This window comes from Pyxicephalus adspersus, chromosome 6 (assembly GCF_032062135.1).
Source record: "Pyxicephalus adspersus chromosome 6, UCB_Pads_2.0, whole genome shotgun sequence".
Taxonomy (NCBI): domain Eukaryota; kingdom Metazoa; phylum Chordata; class Amphibia; order Anura; family Pyxicephalidae; genus Pyxicephalus; species Pyxicephalus adspersus.
This window is the reverse complement of record NC_092863.1, coordinates 88,954,476-88,977,668: the sequence shown is the minus strand read 5'-3', so window position 1 is coordinate 88,977,668 and position 23,193 is coordinate 88,954,476. Positions and strand designations below refer to the sequence as shown.

The window sequence follows — 23,193 nt, the reverse complement described above, 5'->3', positions numbered from 1 at the left end:
CTCCCACCTTTAAATCTCAATCTGACAGGTCTCTACTCGTGTCAGTTCAGATGCACACCAGGAGCCTTGTTTTTGATCTGTATCTGGGGAACATAGAAGAGCAATTGTGGATAAAATGAACCTGCCACATCCTTAGAACACTATCACATAGAGGCCATAGCAGCCTGCTGTGACAGCATTCAAGTGAATTTGTGCTTTGCCTATGCAAGGTACTTGCTGGTACATCAATTTGAAGTCAATTCAAACTAAAAAGATCAAAAACACCCAATGCACAAATATAGAAAATTAAATATTGGTTGGCTTTCCTACAACTGTTCCCCTTCTGTTGGTAGATGCAGTGTGGGGGTATTTAGTTGCAGACTGCTATTACACAATGACTTTAGTTTTGTTTGATTATTACATAGCTTAGTGTTTTTAGAGGTTTGTCTTATGGGTTTGGCATCTTGTTTCTGTATTTGCAGAACCCACCACAGTGATAATTATAGTGTGACAGAGGAAGAGTTTGCCATACACCAATTAACCTCCTGCAGCTTTGCTAGACCTTCTCTATGGGTTGTTGTCCTATTACTGATTTTCCATCAAATCTTTGGAACTAGAAGCTGTTGTGACTCTCTTGCTGGAGGACACGCCTATCACTTATTGTATACCCATTTAGCATACCTTCCCATAATAGCTGCCTAATGTAAACATGTGAGTGATCTTTTATAGCAGGGTCCTTTTACAAATGCATTAACCACCCCTTGCTGATTGCCAATGAGAGCCAAACGTTGCCAGGTCCTCCTGTCTTCTTCCACAGGCTTCAGCTTCAAGAAATGTATTAAAGGGGTTTAGGCTGTTTTCCTGCTCTGCAAAAAATAATTCCCTTGTTACACTTTTTTTAACATTTTCTTTGCATGTGATTAGGTATTCTTTGCAAAGTGAATTTTCAGCATATTCACTAAGTTAAGTGAATTATCCCTTTTCAAAATTGTAGCTCACATTGCTAAATAAGTAGCCCAAATGACTTCAGTAAATCAACCTCAAATTGTAAAAAAAAAATGATTATAGGAGATTATTATCGTGCATTTAGATAGCGTATTACACCTTTACAGCATATTACACAGCACTTTACAAAGTCCAAAGTCTCCCAATCTATTGTCCCTACCATAGTCATATATCATAATTACAGTCTAAGGTCAATTTTGGGGGAAGCCAATTAACCTAACTGTGTGTTCGAATGTGGGAGAAAACCAGGGTGTCTGGAAACTCACACAAACTCCATGCAGATAGTGTTTTGGCCAAGATTTTAATCTGGGATGTAGTGCTGCAAAGGCCAGAGCGCTAACCTCTAAACCGCTATGCCCCCCAAGTTTATTAGTTCTGTCTAAAAGTACAAAAGCACAGAGCACTGGTTGGTGACATCTGAGGTTCAAATAGACAAATGACTTTACTAACAGCTGGATGTTCACACGATTAGTTTTTCTCAAAAGCAGCAAGATAGAACAATTTTAGAAGGTTGAATTTTAGATAGGAAGTATATAGATAGGTATAGATTTTCCTGCAATGTAATTTCTGATTGTACTGGCTCATCAGGATTATAAATGTGAGTTGATGTATTACAACTGTTTGTCAATATTTAGAGTAGATACGTGGAGGTAGCTATGTTTACATTCTACATAATAATGCTGTGCTTTATGTTACCTGTGCAACACAATGATTACGATTTACAAGGTACATAAGACAGTCTACATTTGGGTCTGATCATTCCCAGGCACCTGGAATAGCTGCTAGTATGGCTTCATGTTTGTTGCTTGGAGAAAGGAGAGTCACATGAACAGGGTAGACAGATTATCTCTTGCATTAATTATCCGAAATAAAAACCAACATCATTTGGAATGGAATTGTATCTGATACCTAACTAAGCATTGGCCAGCTGCTGGGCTTGTGGGCACATTTAATCTATTTATTATTGGATCTAGCTTCCCATGCTGTTAGTTACCCTCAAAACTATTAGAAAGGAAAATACAAAATTTCATATCATAAACGTATCTTTTTAACTTTATTTTGTAGCAGTCACCATAATAAATATATTTAATAAAATAGACACATTACTTGTAGATACATTACCAATTCTGCATTGCCCTGTCTGTTGTTTCGGTAACATGACAGTGATTGACAGATTAGAGCACCTGCCAGGAGCAGTATTAGTGCCGTGTGGTTGCTAATGATAGAATCCTGATACCCTGTACATGTCAAACACAAGAAAAGCAAAGAGCTGGTGGCAGCTGCCGAGACAGGAGAACACTGATAAACACCCGAGCTTACATAGAAATACTGGAGGTTATGAAAATAAGTGGACTTATCTATAGTAAACGCCAGGTTTTTCCACCTCCACTTATTTGTCTCCACTTCTGTTTGTAAATAAATTAAATAAGTGGATGGCAGCTTGAGGGCATTACTTGTTTTAGAAACCGTGTATAATTTATAAAGCCAGCCAACCACCTACAGTACATTTTATATACAGTATGTTATGGTATTTTTAACTGTCATAAAATCTGCAAAATAAGGTGTATAGTTTTTACATTCTTTAGGCCCTCTGCATTTTGAAGCTCCTGACCATAGAGAATGTGGAAATACTTTTCATGATGTGCAGTCCATGTTATAGGCATTTTTTTTATTTAGTTGGGGGAAAGGAAAGTTAGCCCACTTTAGGACTTTTAATCTCTGGCTAAGAGGCTTTTCTTTCCCATTCCTTGGCAGGATTTTTGTAAAAGAGTTGCATGCATAAAGTGACGGTAATGCTTTTTGACCTTCAGGAATAGTATAGGCGAGGGGAGTTTGTATGGGTATTCAGGTAAAGTTTGACTATTGCAGATGCTGATGTATTCTGTTTATGTATTTCTATTTCGTTTATAATTATTTTTGTTTTTGTATACACGTAAAGATGTTTGTATGTTTTGTATGAAAATTGCTGATGTTTGATGACGTTTGTAAGCTTTCAACTTTTCCGTAAACTTTCTTCTGCGTTTCTAGGACAAGACATGGTAGGAAAATTTCTCCAATGGTACACAGGCAGCAAAAATTTTCTAGTAGTGGGTTTAATCCTTCTCAGCTCTAAGCAAATTAAAAATAAGTTTTGGCTATACATGCTCTTTAGGCCTGGTTACACAGACTTTTTACCTGGACTTTTTATACTTTGAAATGAGCATACAGGACTTTTATACATGTATCCCTAAATCAGGTTATTCTCTTTTATATTACACAGGGGGAGGGAAAGAGGAAAAAAAATCTAAATGTCTATAAATGTTCATAAAAGTCCCCACTATCTTTAATTGTTATATTTTTGTGCGCTTCCAAACCTTTATGGGCATTTTAGGGTGAACAAATGCTGTTCTGCTGTTTCTTTGTGTTATTATTATTGTTAATATTAATATAATATAATAAACACGATTTATATAGCGCCAACATATTACGCAGCACTGTACATTAAATAGGGTTGTGGAACACAAACGTCATGTTTTCTTATACACAGCATTGTCCTAATACTGAAGTTGTTATATTTCTTTCCAGTCCTAAAGATGATTCACCTGTGTCCCTTGCCATTGTACAGACCAGTAAGAAGGACCAGGGGATCTATATATGTACATTGAAGAACATGCATGGAAAAGTGTCAACTGATTTTCACTTGACATCTGAAGGTAAACATAGGCATTGTGTAGATCGGGGAATAGCATGAAATGTGCAATAATGCATCAAAATTGACTGCTGGTCTCACTGATCTTTTAATAACTGCACATTGCATGTCATTGCTTTATTAGCCTGAAAGTGTACTCATCATTAAAATATGATGGTAAAAATCATAACAGGTATTTATGGGTAAGCATTTGCCATAGTTGGCAAGAATGCCTATCCACCGAAGCCTGATCCTTTTTGGCTGTTGGGCAAGTTACTCTGTCCTTGCCATCTAGGTCTATGAATGGTGGTGCAAAGAATAGAGTGCTCTATTCTTGGCACCACTATCCATAGACCTGGATGGCAGGAACAGTGTAACTTGAGCAGAGCCACCAGGAGCAGGGAAAAGTCCAAAAACCTCTACCTCCTGGTGGCTTTTTGTGTTTATTTTCACTTTATTATCTCATTGGTCCTCTCATCCAACTGCTGTTCTGCATTATTACCCCCTTCCACGCTTTGCTAATTTGCTTCTTGCTATTAATATACAATTGATGTACAATATTATATCAAATAATTGCATTAATAACTGCTCATAATAATCAGACTTTGTTTTTATTTGCAGTTTTGGAGCAGCTGACACGCTATCAGGATATAGATGGTAATATGAATATTGCAAAACACTGTTTGCCACATTGTAAACATATGTACATTTTTTGAATTAACCCTTAAAATTCTAGGATTATAACACTAGAAAATTATATTAGGTTTTAACTCCCAAATACAGAGAATAGCTAGTAAAATTGAAGCTAGGAGTTTTTGTAAAGTTACATAGGACAAGGATGATCTTGCATCATTCTGGATAGGCCAGTTAAGGTCTGAAACCCAAAAGGGGACTGACTGGGTAACGATATCGGCACAAGCGTAGGAACGAGGAGAGTTTGGTTCTGCTTTAGGCACATAATTCTCACTAAGCAATTCTGTCTGTCGGATGAATTACCAGTTTTGGCACCTCATAGTCATATTTTGGCATATTACTGCCAACCCATTGAATATAGGGAGATATCTGACCTCCTATGGCTAGCTGCGCAATCAAATACCTCAATATGTATTAAAATGAGTATCCATGTAATGATATACTCCTAATTAGTGAACTCTAGTAATGACACCTTAGGAGCCAGGGGAAGATGAAACCCACAGACTGGACTGTAGCCCTGTCACTTGGTATTTATAATCCTCAACTCAACGCATGCCTGTACATAAAATGATTCCAAGTAAGGCACTTAAAAGGAATGAATCATTTTTGGGAAAAGACACAGGGAATGGAAACTTGAGGTGGGCGATGAGGACACCCTGTCCACTGGTGAATAAACTGTACTTAGTGTTATCTATAATTAGATGAATGGTTCACCCAGTTTGCTGCAAAGATGAAAGCTAATCGTGCATTTGGACAGCTCTATGGCTCCCTCATCCTTATGGATAAATAATATTCTGGGGATGTGTTATCAAATTCATCTGGCAGAGGTTGTTATGTGTCACCTTGGTAAATGTCCTTTCCTTTTCCTCCACACCTGATATCATTAAATCATCCTCATCAAAGTCAAAAAACAGCGGCTACGAGTGTGAGGTTATAGTAGAAGTGAGTCCTAAACAAATAGAATTGGTATAAAAAAATAAAAGATATAGAAAATACTTTTTTTTTTAACTTTGTCTTTATTCGGTTTTACTTCTTATTGAGGCTTATCTCCTGCAACCTTTTCACAGCCCCATTCTGTATATCAGGGGTCGGCAAACTCTGGCATTTAGGCCAGATACGGCCTAGCCGGTAGTTCGTTCCAGCCTAATGCCCCCGCCGATCCGGCCTAATGCCGGTTGCCGACTTGTAAAATGTTAAAAGTGTTAACCAACAACAATGATTTGTTGGTTATTGGGTTTACTTATGCTTTAAAGCCCAGCTCTAGCCAAACCCAGATCTGCCAGGCAGAGCTGTAGAACCAATTTATTCTACTAGAATTGAGATTATAGGTTTTGTCCCTCCCAGCTTGGGACAAGAGAGTAGAAGAAGAAGCAGCACAATGATGAGTTTATCTGTTACATGAGCACAGCAGCACAATTGATTGGCCTTATATTCTGCTTCAACCAACTCCAGTCTTAGCTATACAAAGACCACAAATGCTACAAGTTTACCCCGATACATGGTAATCTAATTTAAAAAAATGGGACAAGAGAGTAAAAGAAGAAGCAGCACAATGATGATTTTATCTGTTTGTTACATGAGCAGAGTAGCACAACTGATTGGCCTTATATGCTGCTTCAACCAACTCCAGTCTCTGCCATACAAAGACCACAAATGCTACAAGTTTTACCCCGATACATGGTAATCTAATTTAAAAAAATGAATGACGTATTGATAAATACAAAGCTACATTAATTTGTGTCTTTTATCTGTCTGGAGTTTGACTTAAGCAGTGCTGACATTACAAACCGCATTACCTACCCGCACCATTGTAAGTTATTGATTGTGTATTGTAGAGCCTAATTTCTCCCCACTTTCCTCCTCTACACTGAAAATTACATCCACGCAGTATATTTTAACAATGGAACAGCAATAAAAAGAAATAATTACAGCAATACTGTATTTAAATTGCTATATGTAAAACAAGATAATGTATGCACTAAAAACTGTGTGTAATAAGAGTCATTATCTTGAAATTTTGCACCGTGTAATTAGCTAAGGAGAAAATAACGATATGAGATGGAGAAAGAGATTGAGAGAACCAGGAGACCGAGAGGGAGGGAAGAGGAGAGAATACAAACTTAATGAACAATACCTATTTTATAGGTACTCATAGGAATCTGCGTTCAGAGGCAATGAATATTTGTGTGGATTGATGTTTTTTATTCTTTATATATATTTTTTTATTAAGTGTGTACCTGGGGGCAGCCATATTGCACAATATATACTTAGCAGAACTAAACCGGAAAAAAAAAAATACGCTTACCGAAGATCCCTCAAACACGATGGACCTTTCCTGGTCTTGAAATTCTTCTTTGTCCCAGCATGTAAGAAGCACCAGGTGCCACCATCCATCGCCTTCTTCTTGCTACGTCACCCAATCTCGCACTGCGCAGGCGCAGGATCAGGTGAGGTAGCCTGCTGTAGAGAAAAAAAGACAGCCGATCTCACTGTGCATGCATGAGATCCCCATCTATTACCCCTTGGTAATGGAAAATGCCCCTTGCGCAGAAGGAGTAGCCATGTGCCTCCTGGGATGTGTGACGTAGGTTACCCGGAGGCTCTGGGCTCCCATTCAATAAGGGGAAGTACTTATAAAAAAAAAAAAAAAAAGAAAAAAGGTAGGAGCAAGTTTAATGGGTTGAGAAAGGGGTTCCACTCAGAAGAATTAGCTTCAGTGAGACCGCAGGCTAAACAAGTATGTGGAGTTCCGTTTATCTAAAAGTCACTGGCTTTGACTTTAATTGTTTTGCATAAATAGCTTTTCCCTTTTATTTTTATATTTACTTTACTTTTTATTTTTTGAGGGTTTGCTAGCTAAACATTTAATGTCTTTATATTGCCAATACAGGCAATCTTCATCAGCAGTGTATATACTGCACAGTACATTTAGGAGAGGGAAATGTAGGATAAGGAGAGGATGAAAAGAAAAGTGTCTCTTTAAGGCAGTAATATTATTAAATTTTAATAAAATTTTTTATATATATTCAATAAAATAAAATAGATGTCTTAACATACATACATATAAGGTTTTAGTACTCTGACATTATGAATCTTGATACATTACATTGGGTTGGTCATGTACACCAAACCCCAGTGAAGTCAGGGTCAATATAGGTGATTTTCCTGTTAATGGTCTCTCCCGCTGTGTTTCGCCCTCGTGGGCTTCCTCAGGGGATTTGAGACCTTGATATATTGACCAGGTAGCGATGTAAGTTAAAAGGATAAAAGATCAGTAATTGAGCTTGTACCTGAATGCCTGAATCGTACAAAAAAAGGGGGAGTAGTGATCTGAATACACTTGTTCAAGCTTGATTTTCCATGAAGGTAGTCCTGTTAAAAACACTGGTGGAATAGACTTGGTGGATTGACTGCTTGGTAAGGATAAGTTATCTGTAGAGAGATGTAAAATACTAAACAGATATTCGCTCTCCAAAGTAAGATGATGAATATGGGTAATATGCCAAACACCCAGGATAACTTCTATGGTGTTAGAGAGAGATGAGGTTTTCAATTTGGATAAAGAAGAAGAGTGTCCTGTCAGCAGGCAACCAGCACCAAGAGGGAGATGTAGGATATATACAGTAATCTCTGTACTTTGTTACGATAATGTTAATAAAAGGCTTGATGCAATTTGTTTTTTTTTTGTTTTATGCATATTCCTCTGCTCATGCTGTTCCCACCTCTACAATTAGGCTGTCCTAAAGTGAATCAGGTTTGGGAAATGTAGCATTTTTTGGCTTTTAATAATACCATGGTGAGCAGTGACGACATGCAAATATTGGTGACCCTAAGAAGCCAACCAGAAACCACCATTCATAAATTATCAGTAACCACCAATTGCCATGTTGCAATTTGAGCAATATGAGTAATTTAATATTTTTGTATGTTCTGTGGCATATGTGAGTTTCAGAGAATACAGTATCACACATTTATTACCAGGTGGAGAAGAGATTGAATTCAATCAGCTTTTCTTTCGAGAAGATTTCATCACGGACATGTACTTTGGTGGAAATCTCCATGGTCGGCTAGCAACCGAGGACTTGCACTTTGGAGAAGGGGTCCATAGAAAAGCTTTCCGGAGTAAAGTGATGTGTGGATTATTGCCGGTGTTTAATCCGGGTCACCCGTGTGTTCTAAAAGTGCACAATGCTATCGCCTATGGAACAAAGACCAACAATGAACTTGTGCAGAAGAACTACAAGCTGGCTGTACAGGTTAGATAAACTTTTTCTATACAAAGGCGCACATCAATGTCTTCAGTCTGTTGACTTTTGTAGAGAGTTTATTATTTTGATCATTTAGTAGCACTTAAGGTGGGTTATAATTGTAAAACACCCAAGTGGTAGTCAGATATTCATATTTATATTGGTGCTATCAGACTGATGACATTTTGGGAAATACTGGTGCAAGGACAGCACAGTGAGATGTGACTCATTAACAATTTCATAGTTACATTTTTTTTTAAGTTTTGCTTTCTTTGGACCAATTTACGATACTAGAACACTGATTCTAAAAAAAACACCGACATGTAACAAAATAGGGATTAAATTATTTTTTTTCCAAAGCTGCAATCCCTGTAAAGTTCATTTCAGACTTGTGTTAACTTCAGCATTGCACAGCATTCTAAACCACACTTCCAACCAGTCCTATTATGCTTTAGGGGAGAAGTTGGGAACCAATTTGCACAGACTTTGGCATTCAGTTGCAGTTGGGTTGTGGCATGGTTCCTGGAAGCCATACCTTGCTTCTGGCCGTGTGGTTGCTTTTCGTCCTCTGGAGGATATACCGCACTGCAACTGCAAATGGTTTTCTGCTCCTGGATATACAGGAGAAGTGTGCTATGCACTTTGGAGATGGCCACCACATAGTTTGCAACCACAAGTGTGCAAGGGTCATAAGACACAGCATTGGACACTTTATGATTGTTTGATGCCTGTTTCCTCCACCGCATTATGTGATTCTGTTCTCTAAGCCTCACATCATTGCTCTGTCCAGTAGTGGTACAGCAGGCAACTAGAACTATTTATGTGTTTGCCCTGACTTTATTCATGATTCCCCACTTTTATTGTCTTTAAAAAGCATCCTATATGTTTTTGTTTTACAGGAATGTTATGTTCAAAATACAGCACGAGAATATGCCAAGATTTATGCTGCAGAAGCTGAACAGCTGGAGGATTTCGGAACAGTTCCAGAGTAAGTAACATGAAAATGAATAAATGTTCAGCATTATCTGTTTTACTCTTAGGGGCTCATTACAAAAGTATTTTATGGCCATAGTGTGCCTTGCAAAGGTCACACAGAGCAGAAAGTTATATTCTTTTTCTATAAATTGACTCCTTATTCACTCTAAATTAGATTTTTCACATCCCTGTGTATTTATAGCTTGGCTTAGGAGCCCTACACAATTCTCAGATGATACATGAGTTTTGGGTTTATGTAGAAATTATTAGAGTTCTCCTCAAACCTTACTTTGCACAGATTTGCACGATTGTGCAGTCTCCTCTTCTGTACTGAAATTACTATCTGTGATTCCATTGTGCTTCTCTCAGTATGCAATATTAGCTGCAGCAATTCAGATGAAGCCAGCCTAATTTCTTAGCTTTCCAGAATCATCTCGCCCTTCCCTTACCAGTTGAACTGTCACATTGAATTTTAGTTCTTTCAACCACAGAGGCTCAGAATCACATGTGAGTGTTACCACAGCTTCTTAATTTTAGGCAGCTCCATACAGCACCCTACTTATTGTCCCCTCCAATTTTCTACGATCTCTGCTTTGCAGAGTCTTTGTAATATTGGCCCTAGATGTGCATTTAAGTATCTATTGCACACAATAAAATGTTTTAATTAGTAATTTCTTTAGCATTTTGATGAGTGGGAGAAGGTGGATCCAGGGAAGGCAAGTTTTTAGGCAGATTAAATGTCAGCTTTAAAGTGGAACTATTGTTCCACAATAAAAACTGATGAGCTGGCAGGACTTTCTTTGCTGAAGGAACAGGTGATGTCCCTTCTGCAATAAAACATACAATGCCTGTTCACAATCTTTTTTTAAGTGTATACATGTGCAGCTAAGTGTGCTATGTGCAGTATGCCCTGTGCCAAGAAACAATGACCTCTCATGTGGATGCATAGGAGTTACGTTTTCCTGGCATGACCAATCAAGATGGCCAAACATACAACACCTAGAAGAGAACTAGTACGTGCAATGGATAGGTGAATGTAACAAAAAAAAAAGTGTGATCAGGCAGGTACTTTTCTTTTATTGCAAAAAAGGGATATCACCTGCCTCTTCTGTAATGAAAGACCTGCCTGGTCCCAGTTTTTTCCTAACATATAGTTCTGCATTACTAACAATACAGGAAATATCATTTACAATTAACACAATTATGAAAAAAGCCTCTTTAGAGATTATTTTTGATCTTTCAGAGGGGCATGAAACAGCTGTGTGTTATGGAGTGATAAAGGACCTTTGCAAGCAGTCCTTCTGCTTGTCAAACTTTTAATTGCTAAATGTATGTTCCAAAAAAAAAAGAGGCTTTGGAACCGGGTATACAAAGCAGAACCGCAGGCCCTATTTCTTTTTATAAACTGTATGGAATATCCCAGCCTAGTGCACGGTAGCCTTTGCTTTTCTTCCCCATCCTTCTACACCAGCAGGAGGAGTGCGGCTTTTATCTTCCAGGATCATAAGAGATTTGCTGTTCTTACATATCAGATGTAAAAAAAAAGGTTGTTTGAAATCCAGTCTGTCTGTCTCTTGCCTGTGGAAAGGGCACCTGTGTCTGTCTATTACTAGTTGCTGGCTACTTGGAATTATAGTGAAGCTGTGGAATTCATTTCTGACATTTTACTGACTGATTGGATACCGGGAGGGAGGAAGAGGTGCACTGTTATCCTTTGGGAAGGGGGATACATTTCTTCATGATGTGGCATATTGCTGAGTAAAAGGCAAATAAAAGAATGACAAATATAGCTGTGATGTGAAAGGAGACCTGTAGTGGAAGTTACTTGGTTACTTCTCTTTCTGCAAATGCTCCTTTTTTGGCTGTCAGTTGGACCCTCTAGCAGATTCTGAGTCACTGATCTAGATAAAGAACACAGGTTAGGCTTAAATCCTGTACAGAAGTCAGATGATTGTCACCTGAGATGAATAGTTGCGCTTGATAAAAATCTAGCAGATGTACATCAGTCCCCTGATGTCATTCATCAATCCATCCTGGCAGAACAATGGTCAACTGATCAAGAATGACAGCTGAGCTTTTCTATGGAGGAGAGCACAGTAGGCGCCACACAAGCATTTCTCCCATCTCCAGAGAACAGGAAGGTGCTGTGTACACAGTGCTCATTCATTCATCTGCCACTGGAAACATGATCATTTACAGCCACAGGTATAGGATGTCTCTTCTTGGCTTGCCTTTACTTGTTGCATGCTTGCTATAAAATATACCTAAACAAGTAGCATTTTTAAAAGGAGAGCTCAGCAATGTTGGTTTTGTTGCACTGTCACTGTTTCCAAAGAGAACCTGTTGGTCTCTAAAAAAAAAAAAAAAAAGAAACCTGGAGATGCCCTGCAATAGAGTTTATGCTTACTGGGACCACTCTCCGCCAGTCCATTTTCTCTTACCTTCGTTCTGTTCCAATGCAGCCTCTATCATTCTAGCATTCAATACTTCTGTTGTTGGATGTCAGTATCCCATGTTGTGTTGAGGCTCAATTCTCCAACTTATACATCCCCTAGCAGTAATGTAGGAAGAATCCCCTTTTGATTCTGCTGACAATTCAAAATGTTAAAACTTCTACAACTTTCCATTAACAATGAAAATGAACACCAGTAATATTAGTGGTAGCAGAGGCACAGGTAGCGATAGAAACTAAAAGTATTTCTAAACCCTCATGATTCTCTCCAAAACTATAAACTACTTCAATGATACCAAAAAATATTTTTAATTTCTTTTTTCTTTTTAAAGAGTGAACATTACTGGGCAGACTGTATTTGTATTCACGCTGTTCTGGATAATGTCCACAAGTGATGATAATTATCTAATTGAAAGAACTGAAATAATTTAAAGGAATGGACCAGGGACAATAGGGCTGGGGCAAAAAGGGCTAAATAATGCTGGATGTTCTCCAGCCAAGAAATTAAGTGGTCTTTCTGATGTGCTACGACCTCTAATCCACATTGTGGGAACTTCTGTTGTGGACATTTTCATTCCCAAGGCAAACTTAGCAAAGATGCCTCCCCCCCCCCCACCATGAAAAAAAACAGAGCCAGTTACCCCCAATTACATACCCTTAGTACAAATCTCAGTACAAACACCCAGTTCAGCCCTCAAAACAGACCCCTAGGCAGACCTGGACACAGACCCCTAGTGCATATTCCCAATACAGACCTCAATATAGACCTGGTGCAGGCCACAAGTTACAGACCCCCCATGACAGACATTGGTACAGTTATCCAGTGCGGTACACATACCAAATATAGACCCCCAGTGCAAACCTGAGTACAGATCCTGAGTGACAAACTCCTGAGACTGCGGACCCCCAGCTACTGTCAATCAAGGCAGCCAAGTGGACACTATGCCTATCAGGGCAACTAGGTACACAGTCCACCCAGCAAGCAACAAAGGCAGGCATGTACATCTTATGTCCATCAAGACGTAACGTACATCTGACTGTCTGTGTCCCATACTGAATGAACTGTATGTAGTTGGATTTACATTTGGCTATCTCTGTCTCTTTCTAGATGGAAAATGCACTTGGCTGCATTGCTACCTGTCTATTCCAGCAATCCCCTGGTTTAAGCTTGCTGAGTTTGCTATGTGACCCTTGGGTTGTATGCTCAGAAAAGGCTGACTGCAAGAAACTGTCAAACCCTCTCCTAAAAAGCTTCTGTCACCAGCTGTCAAACCCTATCAGCAAAGGCTACTGCTGGGTTAGTAGCACAAACTGACACATGAGCACAGCAAAGAAACGGGGAGCTCGACCGCTAGAATTAAATTTCAGAACTCCAGAACTGTGCAGAATCTGTTGGGCCAAAGATCACTCCCTTTATGCACTCTGCATTGACCAGCAGCAGAGCACAGGGACAAGTGTTCTAATGCTTAACTGCAGTGGGTGCATAAAACCTTGTGTCCCTGCAGGAGAAATATACTTTCGGAACTCTGATGTCTCCAATGGGGGGTGTTTTAAAGGGGCAGTCTGCCCATCAGTCCCCCTTGAGACTAATGAAGGACACTTCAAGCAGGTATTAAAACTACTACAAAACACTTCTTATCCAATGTAATAAAAACTTACAGGTTGGAGTTGCAAAATATTGTCATTAATTTTTGCATCGTCAAGTTGATATGCCAGGGATTCTGAGGAGGAGCAGCGTTGACTAAGTGCTAACTGACAGATGAATCTATCATTATCTGCATTGGTACATTTAGTGCTGTCCGCTAGCTGTGCAAGCAATGGCGAGAGGCACGTTACGCCAAGATACTGACAATCACCAAGCTATAAGCAGAGTCTTTTGGCCGCAGTAGCGTGAAACGTTAATTAAATAAGGTTTTTATTAAATGTTCTATCCTGCAGAAGTAAAGGAACACATTCATTTGATGGACAAGTAGTAAAGGCATCACTAAAAAGCAAGATCCTGACTGTCTCTAACCTAAAATTATGCATAACTTGAAATAAGCTAAACTCAAGGTAAACTACTAAGTACACAGATAAATGACATCTATGGATGCTTTAGGCCAAAAGCTTGCCAAAGCATGTATATTTCTGTCTATAGACAGAGATAAAGGGCCATTTCAGACCCATGGTTACAACACTATAAAACAATAAAGTCAAGATGAACATTTTTATAACATTTATTTTTTGTTTGTTTTAGGATTATCCCTATTTTCCTAATTCACCGTCCTGCAAACAATATACCATATGCCACAGTGGAGGAGGAGCTAGTAGGAGATTTTGTGAAATATTCTGTCAAGGATGGAAAAGAGATCAATGTCCTCAGAAAAGATTCAGAAGCTGGACAAAAATGTTGCACTTTCCAGCACTGGGTGTATGAACGGACCAATGGAAACTTGCTCGTCACAGATTTGCAAGGTGAGACTTGTTTATTAATTACCATACTCTTATTGGAAAGTGTTCCCTCCAGATTGTGATATTGTGACAAAAGTATGTAGCACTAACCTTTATAGGAGCAAGTGATTTTTCCAAGGTTACCTTCTGATGTGGTCCAAATAAATCTCTCAGGCTCAGGCCATCTTTGGTCTGGAGGTATTTATTTGTAAAACTCAGGAATAGGAGAGAGGGTCAGTGAATACTGAATGTCAGGTGACTGCAGTTCTATATTCAGATAGCAAAAAATAATATTCACATTAATTCTTTACTCCGTGGGCTATGCTAAGGCTTAAAAACACAATGCCCAGGCTCAATGATTTAGAAGAATCTAATTCCTCTGGAGTGCCAATCTTGCAGTGACAATCCTGAAACAAGAACATGTGTACTCCTGCCATAATACATCTTCCTATAGGTTCCTCCATGGGTAGTTTCTTTCCATTATATGGTAGACCTCAACTCACAAAGCAACTTTTATGGTTTTACCAGTGATATCCCTGACAAGCGCCCTGACTTAGCCAGGCCCAAAGGCTCCAGGACCATTTGGTCTCACACACACCTAGGCCTCTATCTCTCCATCCCAGGGAAACCCTACACAGCTCTGGATTTTTTACCTGTTTTAAAACTTTCACCCTAATGGGGACTAAACTCACCCATTGGTCATCAGACAAATACACTTGGAAAGGGAAAGATTTCCACCTCACATACTGGCAACAGAAGGCAGCTATTCATGACTCTCAAGGATCAGGGTCCAAAACTTTCTAGTTAGATTCATAGCCCCCCCTAAATGGACCTAAAACCATGAGGATACTACAATTATCTAAAGTCAAAATGTTTTGTGCTTTTAGATATCATAGGTAATGGTTAAGGCCCCTTCTCTCTTTCCTTGACTGAGTTACTATCTGCTATATAAGCAGTCCTATATATATATATATATATATATATATATATATATATATATATATATATTAATGTGTAAGCCTATTAGTGAAACCTTCCTTGCTGTTTCAAAATATATTTTTATGCTGGACACCATATTTATAATGTATGCTCATCCCCTAAACTCTCCATAGAACTGTATAGGATCATTTAGCAGGAGTATTGTGTATTCCTGCTCTCATAATGCCAATCAAAGACATTGAGCTAGGATTATGGGATATGGAGAATCCCAATTAGAATCTTGGTGAATATTGATGAAAGCAAGCAATGATCAAACATGGCAAAATTTACACAAAATCATAGCAGATATAAGAATAGGAGCCTATTTAAGGGACTCTTTTGTTTTCCTGGATGAGCAAAGAGTCACTTTAAAGCAGGCTTAGCCTTGCCTCCCATACCCCTCTCCTTTTTCTACTATAGTTTACACCAACTTTTGCAAGTATATGCAAGTAGTAAAAATCTCAAAGAGCAAAGTGATCCTTCTGCAGGTTAGCTTTAGTCTCAAATCCAAAGGTGGATTCCAGTTTCCTGAAATTTGGGAGGCACAAAGCTATTCATATTCTTCCCAGCAACCAATCAGTTTGATCAGGGTGGTCAACACCCTTTCTCCTTTCTTCCAAGTTTTACAAATCATTCCAGCTGTCATAGGTCATCCAGTCCCACGTGCTGAACCTAATATATTTTTATGTACTTCAGCGGGTAAGTAGGGAGGCTGCCAGGGAATGAGATTTGAGTAACATTTCCAGCAGGGAACATTCTGATATTGCTGTGAAGAAAATCACTGGCACCAGACACATTATAACTGTTATACCATCTGTCTGCTATTTAATGTGAGGAACAGCATTCATTTTACAAATTAGTGCACACTTCGGTACTATACTTATTGGAATCATCTTAATTTTAAGGGTCATTTTATATCAAAATATTTCAGGTCATGTATATCTCTTAGGGGTTCAAATGGTAGGATTTGTGTACTTAAATCTGGAGTTGGCACAGAGGCGGGTGTAACACCCAAAATTCCCAGTTGGTCAGGAACCATGATGGCTCTTATTGTTGGATCCCATAATTGTGTATAATAAGGCCACGTTACACTAGAAAAGAATGCTTACCCTGCAATCAGATGCAACGTTGGACCTCTGGCTTGAATCTCTGGCACACATTACCAGAAGATTGTGAAAGACTATTAAAGTTGAAATCAAGGGCACAAAAAGAGCCACAAAGGATATAAATCTACATTGCTTTTGTTAAATGCCTTTACAAACCAAAATAATATTTGGTAAATGTAGCAGTGTGATCATCACTTTGTGTGTCTGCTAAAAACTACAGGGGGCTGATAAAAGACTAGTTACTTGTAGAACTGAAAGAAATGCATAAAACCCACCACAAAGTAAGAACACACAATAATTTAGTACACTTTAGACTGTATCTGGTTTTCCTGAAGTTCAGCTAGTTAGAGCTAACTAACTAGCTAACACTAACAGGAAAGTGTTTTGACAAATGAGCTGATTACAGCCTTAGGTCACACATAGTACAGAATCTTCACCCTGCTTGGAACAAGGTCCTAACATACAGATATAGACATTCATCAGATATTTGTGATACTAAAACATATTTATCTCCCTCCCCAGGAGTCGGAATGAAGCTAACAGATGTTGGAATAGCAACCATAAGCAAGGGGTGAGTTTACTGTTATGAATCAATTTATTGCAACTCATTGGATTCATTTATTGGTTTGAACTTTTTCTAACTATGTAACATTTTTCACACGTACCGATACAATATTGATCTGACATTTATAATGAAATAGTTTTCCAAAAGATAACTTTATTACACACAGTTTGGTACAGGCTGTGAGATATATTAGCAAGAGAGACCATGGCAAATATAAATATACTGAATTTTAATCCTAAAGTTAAAGTAAGGTTGGTCATAGCCTCATAAGAGAAAATCATGCATCATAAGAGAAAATCTAGCTAGTCATAATATTTCGGTCATTTTATCTGCCTGCAAAGATTCATGGATGTAGCCTAAAAACAACTGCCCTGTGCTTTTTACACAGGGGCGTTACATCAGTTTATTAAAAGTTATCTAACAGATGCTTTATAGAGTAACTATACAAAATAATAAACTGAATGTAAGCATGGTCAATATTAGAGGCATTCTTCTCTAATAGAAACCAAAGTAGCCCAATAGAAGAATGACTTTTGACACAATAGGCAGATTTTTCTATAAGAGGTCCTTTTTAAGTACAAGTCTAAAATCATTGTTATCATTATTTTTTTTTTTTGTGAGGGTTAATCTTTAGTAAAGATGGCAATAAAAAATGAATGTAGAAAAGAGAAAAAATGTAGAAAGGTTAGCCAAACCAATTAGTAGGGGTGGCAGGGTGGCTAGCACCCTTGCCTTTGTAGTATTAGTCCCAGATTTGAATCTTTGTGAGGACACAATCTGTTTGTATGTTCTCCTTGTGTTTGCATAGGTTTCCTCCAGACACTCCTACCACATCACAAAAATATGTAGTTGGGTTAGTTGGCTTACCCCTAAAACTTGGCTTTAGACCGTGTTAATCACATATGACTATGGTAGGGACATTACATTGTGGAACCTTTAGGGGGACAGCTAGTGACATGAACTTTGTAAAGTGTCTCGTAAAATGTTGGTGCTTTATAAATACAAATCATAATCAAAGTGATCATTATCTATGTGCAGATGGCAGAAATACAGCCAACACATTTCTGTGCTGCTTTTTGGGTGTGTCCCCTGTGTTTATAAGCCTTCAGAGAATACTTTTATAATCACTTATTAAATAATTAATTTATTGTTACTACCAAGCCATAATACATGGTGATTTTAATGCACCTCCAAAATGTGATAGATGTATTTCTGTTGTATGATGTAAAAAAAAAAAAAAAAAATCCAATTTATATCAGAGCCATTTGGGATCAGAACTCTGAATTTGCACAATCCCAGTGACAGCTGTTACCCGATGGCCAAATTTACTGAGCTGTACTGTACCAATGACCACTGGAAGATAACGGCTATATACAGATATTGACTATGAATTTCCATTTCTAGTCATATTTCTCAATCAAACTGGAATGTTTCTGTTCCTAGCACCTCCACTTACTATATGACAAACACTAGAATGCCTTGTTCATATACAAACACTTAAGTGCAGTGGTGGATGAATAGAAAGCTGAGAACTATACTGTTTTATTCAGAGTTACAGTTCACATATTTTGGTTTCATGCAGTGAACGTCATAATAATGGGATTGTTGGCAGTTTCCAAGCACTTATGGATGGTTCAAATTAATCAATACCATATTATAAAAAAGGCGTAAAGACTATTTTTAAAGTGCATGTTTAGAACCCACACATGTTTTAACAAGTATCTGAATGGGGTTGAAAAGTAAAAAAAGGATGCAGAATAAAATAAATTATATTTGTGTGTAGAAATAAATACAGCAATTCAAAGATTTCTGCTACATTTTTTATTGTGTTAGGTTGTACTGCACCTAAAGACCAACAATTAGGGAGTCATTTGCAAGGAAGGCAGCAACTTACCATGTCCACCACATTAATGTTCCGAGTTTGTGAATTTCCACATCGGTTGGCAAATTTTGCAGGCCTTGAAGCACTAGAGTTACCAACAAACTTAAGCTGGAGGAACTGGAACTTCACACCTATTGTCCTGTTATGTTGATGATTTTTCAATACGCCTGGCATCTGACTTTCCCTCAAACCTGGTGGGAATCTTCCAGGTCTATGTCTTTCAATAGCAGCAATTGGTTCCCACCTGAGAATGTTTATGTTTAACATCTCTTCCCTGGCAATTTGGCAAGTGTGCACACCTTCAGCCATTTACCTCAAACCATTAAAAAATATAACAAACTGGTAATTGGATTACATAATTAGAACAGAATGTCATAGAACTATCATGTTCTTGGACAATCCATATTTGCTATTGCTCATTTCATGGTAGTTTGACTGAGTTGCCTGTGCAGCTATACATGCTGGGCTATGTTCCAGACACTCATTGATCCTGAAGAAGCTACTTGGATAAACTGTGAAATGTCTTCAACATTACAGAACAAGTGAAGCTGAATGTGTCTAGCTACTGTTAGCTATAATAAGTTACAGATTTCTCAGACAAGTAAATATGCCTTCGAAAATCCAATTATTTCTTAAATAAATTGCAGGTATAACTCACTAGCTAACACTCTCGCCTCTGAAATGCTGGGTCCTAGGTTCTCGCCCTGTTCATGTGGGTTTTCCTCCAGGCGTTCTGGTTTTCCCTACATCTCCAAAAATACGTAGAAAGGTAATTGTCCCCCCCTGAAAATGTGGCAGTGCATGTGAAAAATACACAGCATGAACCAAAATGCAGCACAATTTGCGGCTGTTGCTGATGCAGATGGAATTGATGCAACATCCTCTATCCCTCATATAGCTGCCAATCCACTGTATCTACCTTATACAGTCATGATGACGATTGCTTTCATGCTGACATTGCTTCAAAACACATATTGTAACATTTTATAATTAGAAATTTTAGCACCAACGTGCATTTCCATAATGTGCCATTATAAAACCAAATGTCTGTGTTAAAAGTGACTTTTTGTGTTTCCTTTATTCTGTCTGTGCAGATCTTACTATATGACGTATTCTTTTTATTCACAGCAGAGGGTTGCACGCCTTTATTGAAACATTCTTCATTGTGTTTTCATTATGTTTGCAACGTCCTCATCATTAAAATCTTTCACTTCCACACACAAGGATTAATATAGTTTTCCTTTTCTCAAAGTCGTGACTCTCCAAATGTCTTAGTAACGCAAGCAATATTATTTAATGAGTAAAAGGTTTCCAAGGAGTTCAGCCACTGGCAATGTGCTAAAATAATAGTTTGGAATTTCTGTTTTATTTGTTAAAAGCTGAACACTAGGTAGTTCAAAAGTCACCCCTTATTTCGCTGTGTACTCTTAAAAATACTAATTGTATCCTTACTAGATAACAGTGCTTTTAACACAAAGTACCTTTAATGTATCTCTTCACTCAAGACCCCCAGGTGTTTTACTTATCTGCTGACAATCTATGAAGATGTTCAATCTATTCACCCCAGCAGTCTATAATACTCCCCCAGCCGCTCTCTCTGCTCCTCGGATGACCTACAACTAACTTCCTCACTCATAACCTCATCACACGCACAGCTCCAAGACTTTTCTAGAGCTGCCCCAATTCTCTGGAATGGTCTTCCTCATCCGATTCAGCTTGCTCCTACTTTCTGCTTATTTAAAAGAGCACTCAAAACCCATTTTTTCAAACTTGCCTACCCGTCTTCTTCTGTCTTTTGAAACCGTCACTACTTCCCACCACTACATATCTCCCCTCCTATTGTGTGATACTTCCCCCACCTACTAGATTGTAAACTCTTCAGGGTATGGTCCTCTCCTCTCGTGTCACTGTCTGTATTCTTCTGGTATTTGCAACCCACTGTTTAATAATAATTATAATAATAATAAAAATAATATGGCCTTACTATAGGAAGTGCACTGCAAGTGTGCAAACTAGCCCGGAGACTTTCTGAATAGGTTAGGTGGCTAGTGACACCCAGCAAAAATCTTTCTATTCTTATACATATATATATATACGGTATATATATATATATATATATATATATATATATATATGTAGCTAGCATAAACAGTAGCTTTGGATAAGATTTAAGTAATCTCCCACACATCAGATCTTAGACTATTAAAGAATGGCAGCAATGCTAGGTAGTCCATGGCTACTGCACAGCATGCTGTTAATCTAACACTGGGAGCTGGCAGACTTAGGAAGAGAGCTGCATGATGACGTTATTGTTCTCCTTTTCCACAATATTTCCTACCCAAAGCAACACCTCTCTGGAAGGATAATAACCACTGCCACTAGGGGAATCATCTTGCAGCCAAGCTCCTTTTCCCCCTGCGAAGTCATAGTTTTGCTGTCAATGCTTGAAGAAAACACAAACGTGTCAATTCAAGATACTTTGGCCACAAACTGAAGTGCTTTCTTCAGTTAATTCCCCATAAGTACTTTTCTCTGTTTGTGGATTCCTAATCTGATTTAGAATATTGTAACTATGTAGATAAGCCATTCTCAACCAGGGTTCCTCCTGAGGTTGATAGGGATTCCTTAAACTGTGGCTCATTGACCTCAAGTCTGATGGTGCCTGCCTAGTTCTGGGTCCAATGCCACTTGGTAGAACCCCCTGCATGACACCAATGATATTTTTATCCATCTGTAAGGGTGTTTTTTTTCAATCACCACCATAAGGGAAATTTTCACCATTGATCCCAAATTTTCGTTTTTGCATAATTTATTGAGACTTGAAAATCATTTAAAGGGTTCCTTTTAGGTAACAGAGAAGGGTTGGTGTATATAGTGGGATAATAAATAGTTGTATTCATGCAAAGATGGAAAACAAAATGTGCGCTTAATATTTATACAGTAAAACCCACCAATTACATTTGCCACCAATGCACACTGCCCTACTTTGCCTACTGTGGCCCTGCAAGAATTTAGGAGACATCTCATCGCCTTCTATATACAAATGACCAGTTACAATGACATTTTACCTTTAAAGCTAAATTGTAGTCACATAAATAGATATGCAGTCAGTTTTTTGTACTCCTACCTTCACTTGTTCTTGTTAAGGAAGCTTTACAGGGTGCCTAAAATAATGATCCAGCCCAATAGGCACTAGATAAAGATTGTTCTTTGGTACTAGCATTCAGTAACAGAATTGCTCAGCCAAGGCCCCCGTATTCCTCTGCAATACAAATCTGGATGGGAACCACTGCTATCAGTTGTTGTTATTGAGATATGCCTCCCCAGGTGAAAAAGGGGTTTAATTCATTTCCAAGGAAAAATCAATTACAAATCCCAAATTGTGTGGTGCAGGACATAAAAATATGCGACTTCCATTAGGCTTTACAATGTTCTGCAAACTGAAAATATAACCCAAAATGAAACATTTTAAGATTCAGAGTTCAGCAGAGTCCATTCTCTATTTGTGCTTACAATGGCCACATTATTGATATGCTCTGTATTTCCTCTTAGAATGCCTGCGGTGTGTGATTGCTCATCCTATTAAATACAAATGGTCCTACTCAGTTATTGATATTATTTGACCCCAAGCTGATATGTGACTCATATAACCGGCAAGATTCTGTAAAAATATACATTTGGCATTTTCAAGCACAGCCAGCCTGCTTTATTTCCAATTGTTCTGTGTTTTCTGCAGTCACAGTTTTATAGTTTTTTTTCCTATTTCAGATACCTTGCTTAACTACGTTCTTTTATAGATTTGTACACAGAGGATCATAGTGAATTGATTTATAGTGGCCCTATAGGCAGTGCTGATTCGAAGGGGCCCACAGAGGACAAATGGTGTCTGTCTTCTAGGATTATGAGCAACCACATAGTTGTAGGGAGGCAGATGGTCAAAGTGCAGAAGATCCTTTTATTCCACTTCCAAATATTTAGGTTCCACCTAATTTTGTATGGAACAGGGAAGGGTTGTCTGTTTCTATTACTTTGCAAGTCCTGATTGTAAAGAGGAGCTTTCAAAATGGCCACAGATGGAAAAAATATTCTGAGAAGGCAATATTTTATTGATATCTTTGGCTTCTTGCTCTGGTGACAATCACTTCTCCCATTTCTGGTCTTGGTATTACAGGAACAGAAAATGAAGTAACATGTCCTTTTTTGGGTCTGGGAT

The 23,193-nt window shown here is 38.3% G+C and overlaps 1 protein-coding gene across 2 annotated transcripts in view; it reads left to right on the top strand.

The window, feature by feature from the left end:
• Nucleotides 1-23,193, top strand: part of ALPK2 (alpha kinase 2) — a 39,850-nt gene that overhangs the window by 11,185 nt on the left and 5,472 nt on the right. For both annotated transcript variants that reach the window (XM_072416537.1, XM_072416539.1), the window contains exons 3-8: nucleotides 3,550-3,677; nucleotides 4,274-4,309; nucleotides 8,327-8,601; nucleotides 9,492-9,580; nucleotides 14,256-14,473; nucleotides 17,056-17,104. In XM_072416537.1, the coding sequence (XP_072272638.1) occupies nucleotides 3,550-3,677; nucleotides 4,274-4,309; nucleotides 8,327-8,601; nucleotides 9,492-9,580; nucleotides 14,256-14,473; nucleotides 17,056-17,104 (795 nt within the window). The remainder of the gene's footprint in view (nucleotides 1-3,549; nucleotides 3,678-4,273; nucleotides 4,310-8,326; nucleotides 8,602-9,491; nucleotides 9,581-14,255; nucleotides 14,474-17,055; nucleotides 17,105-23,193) is intronic.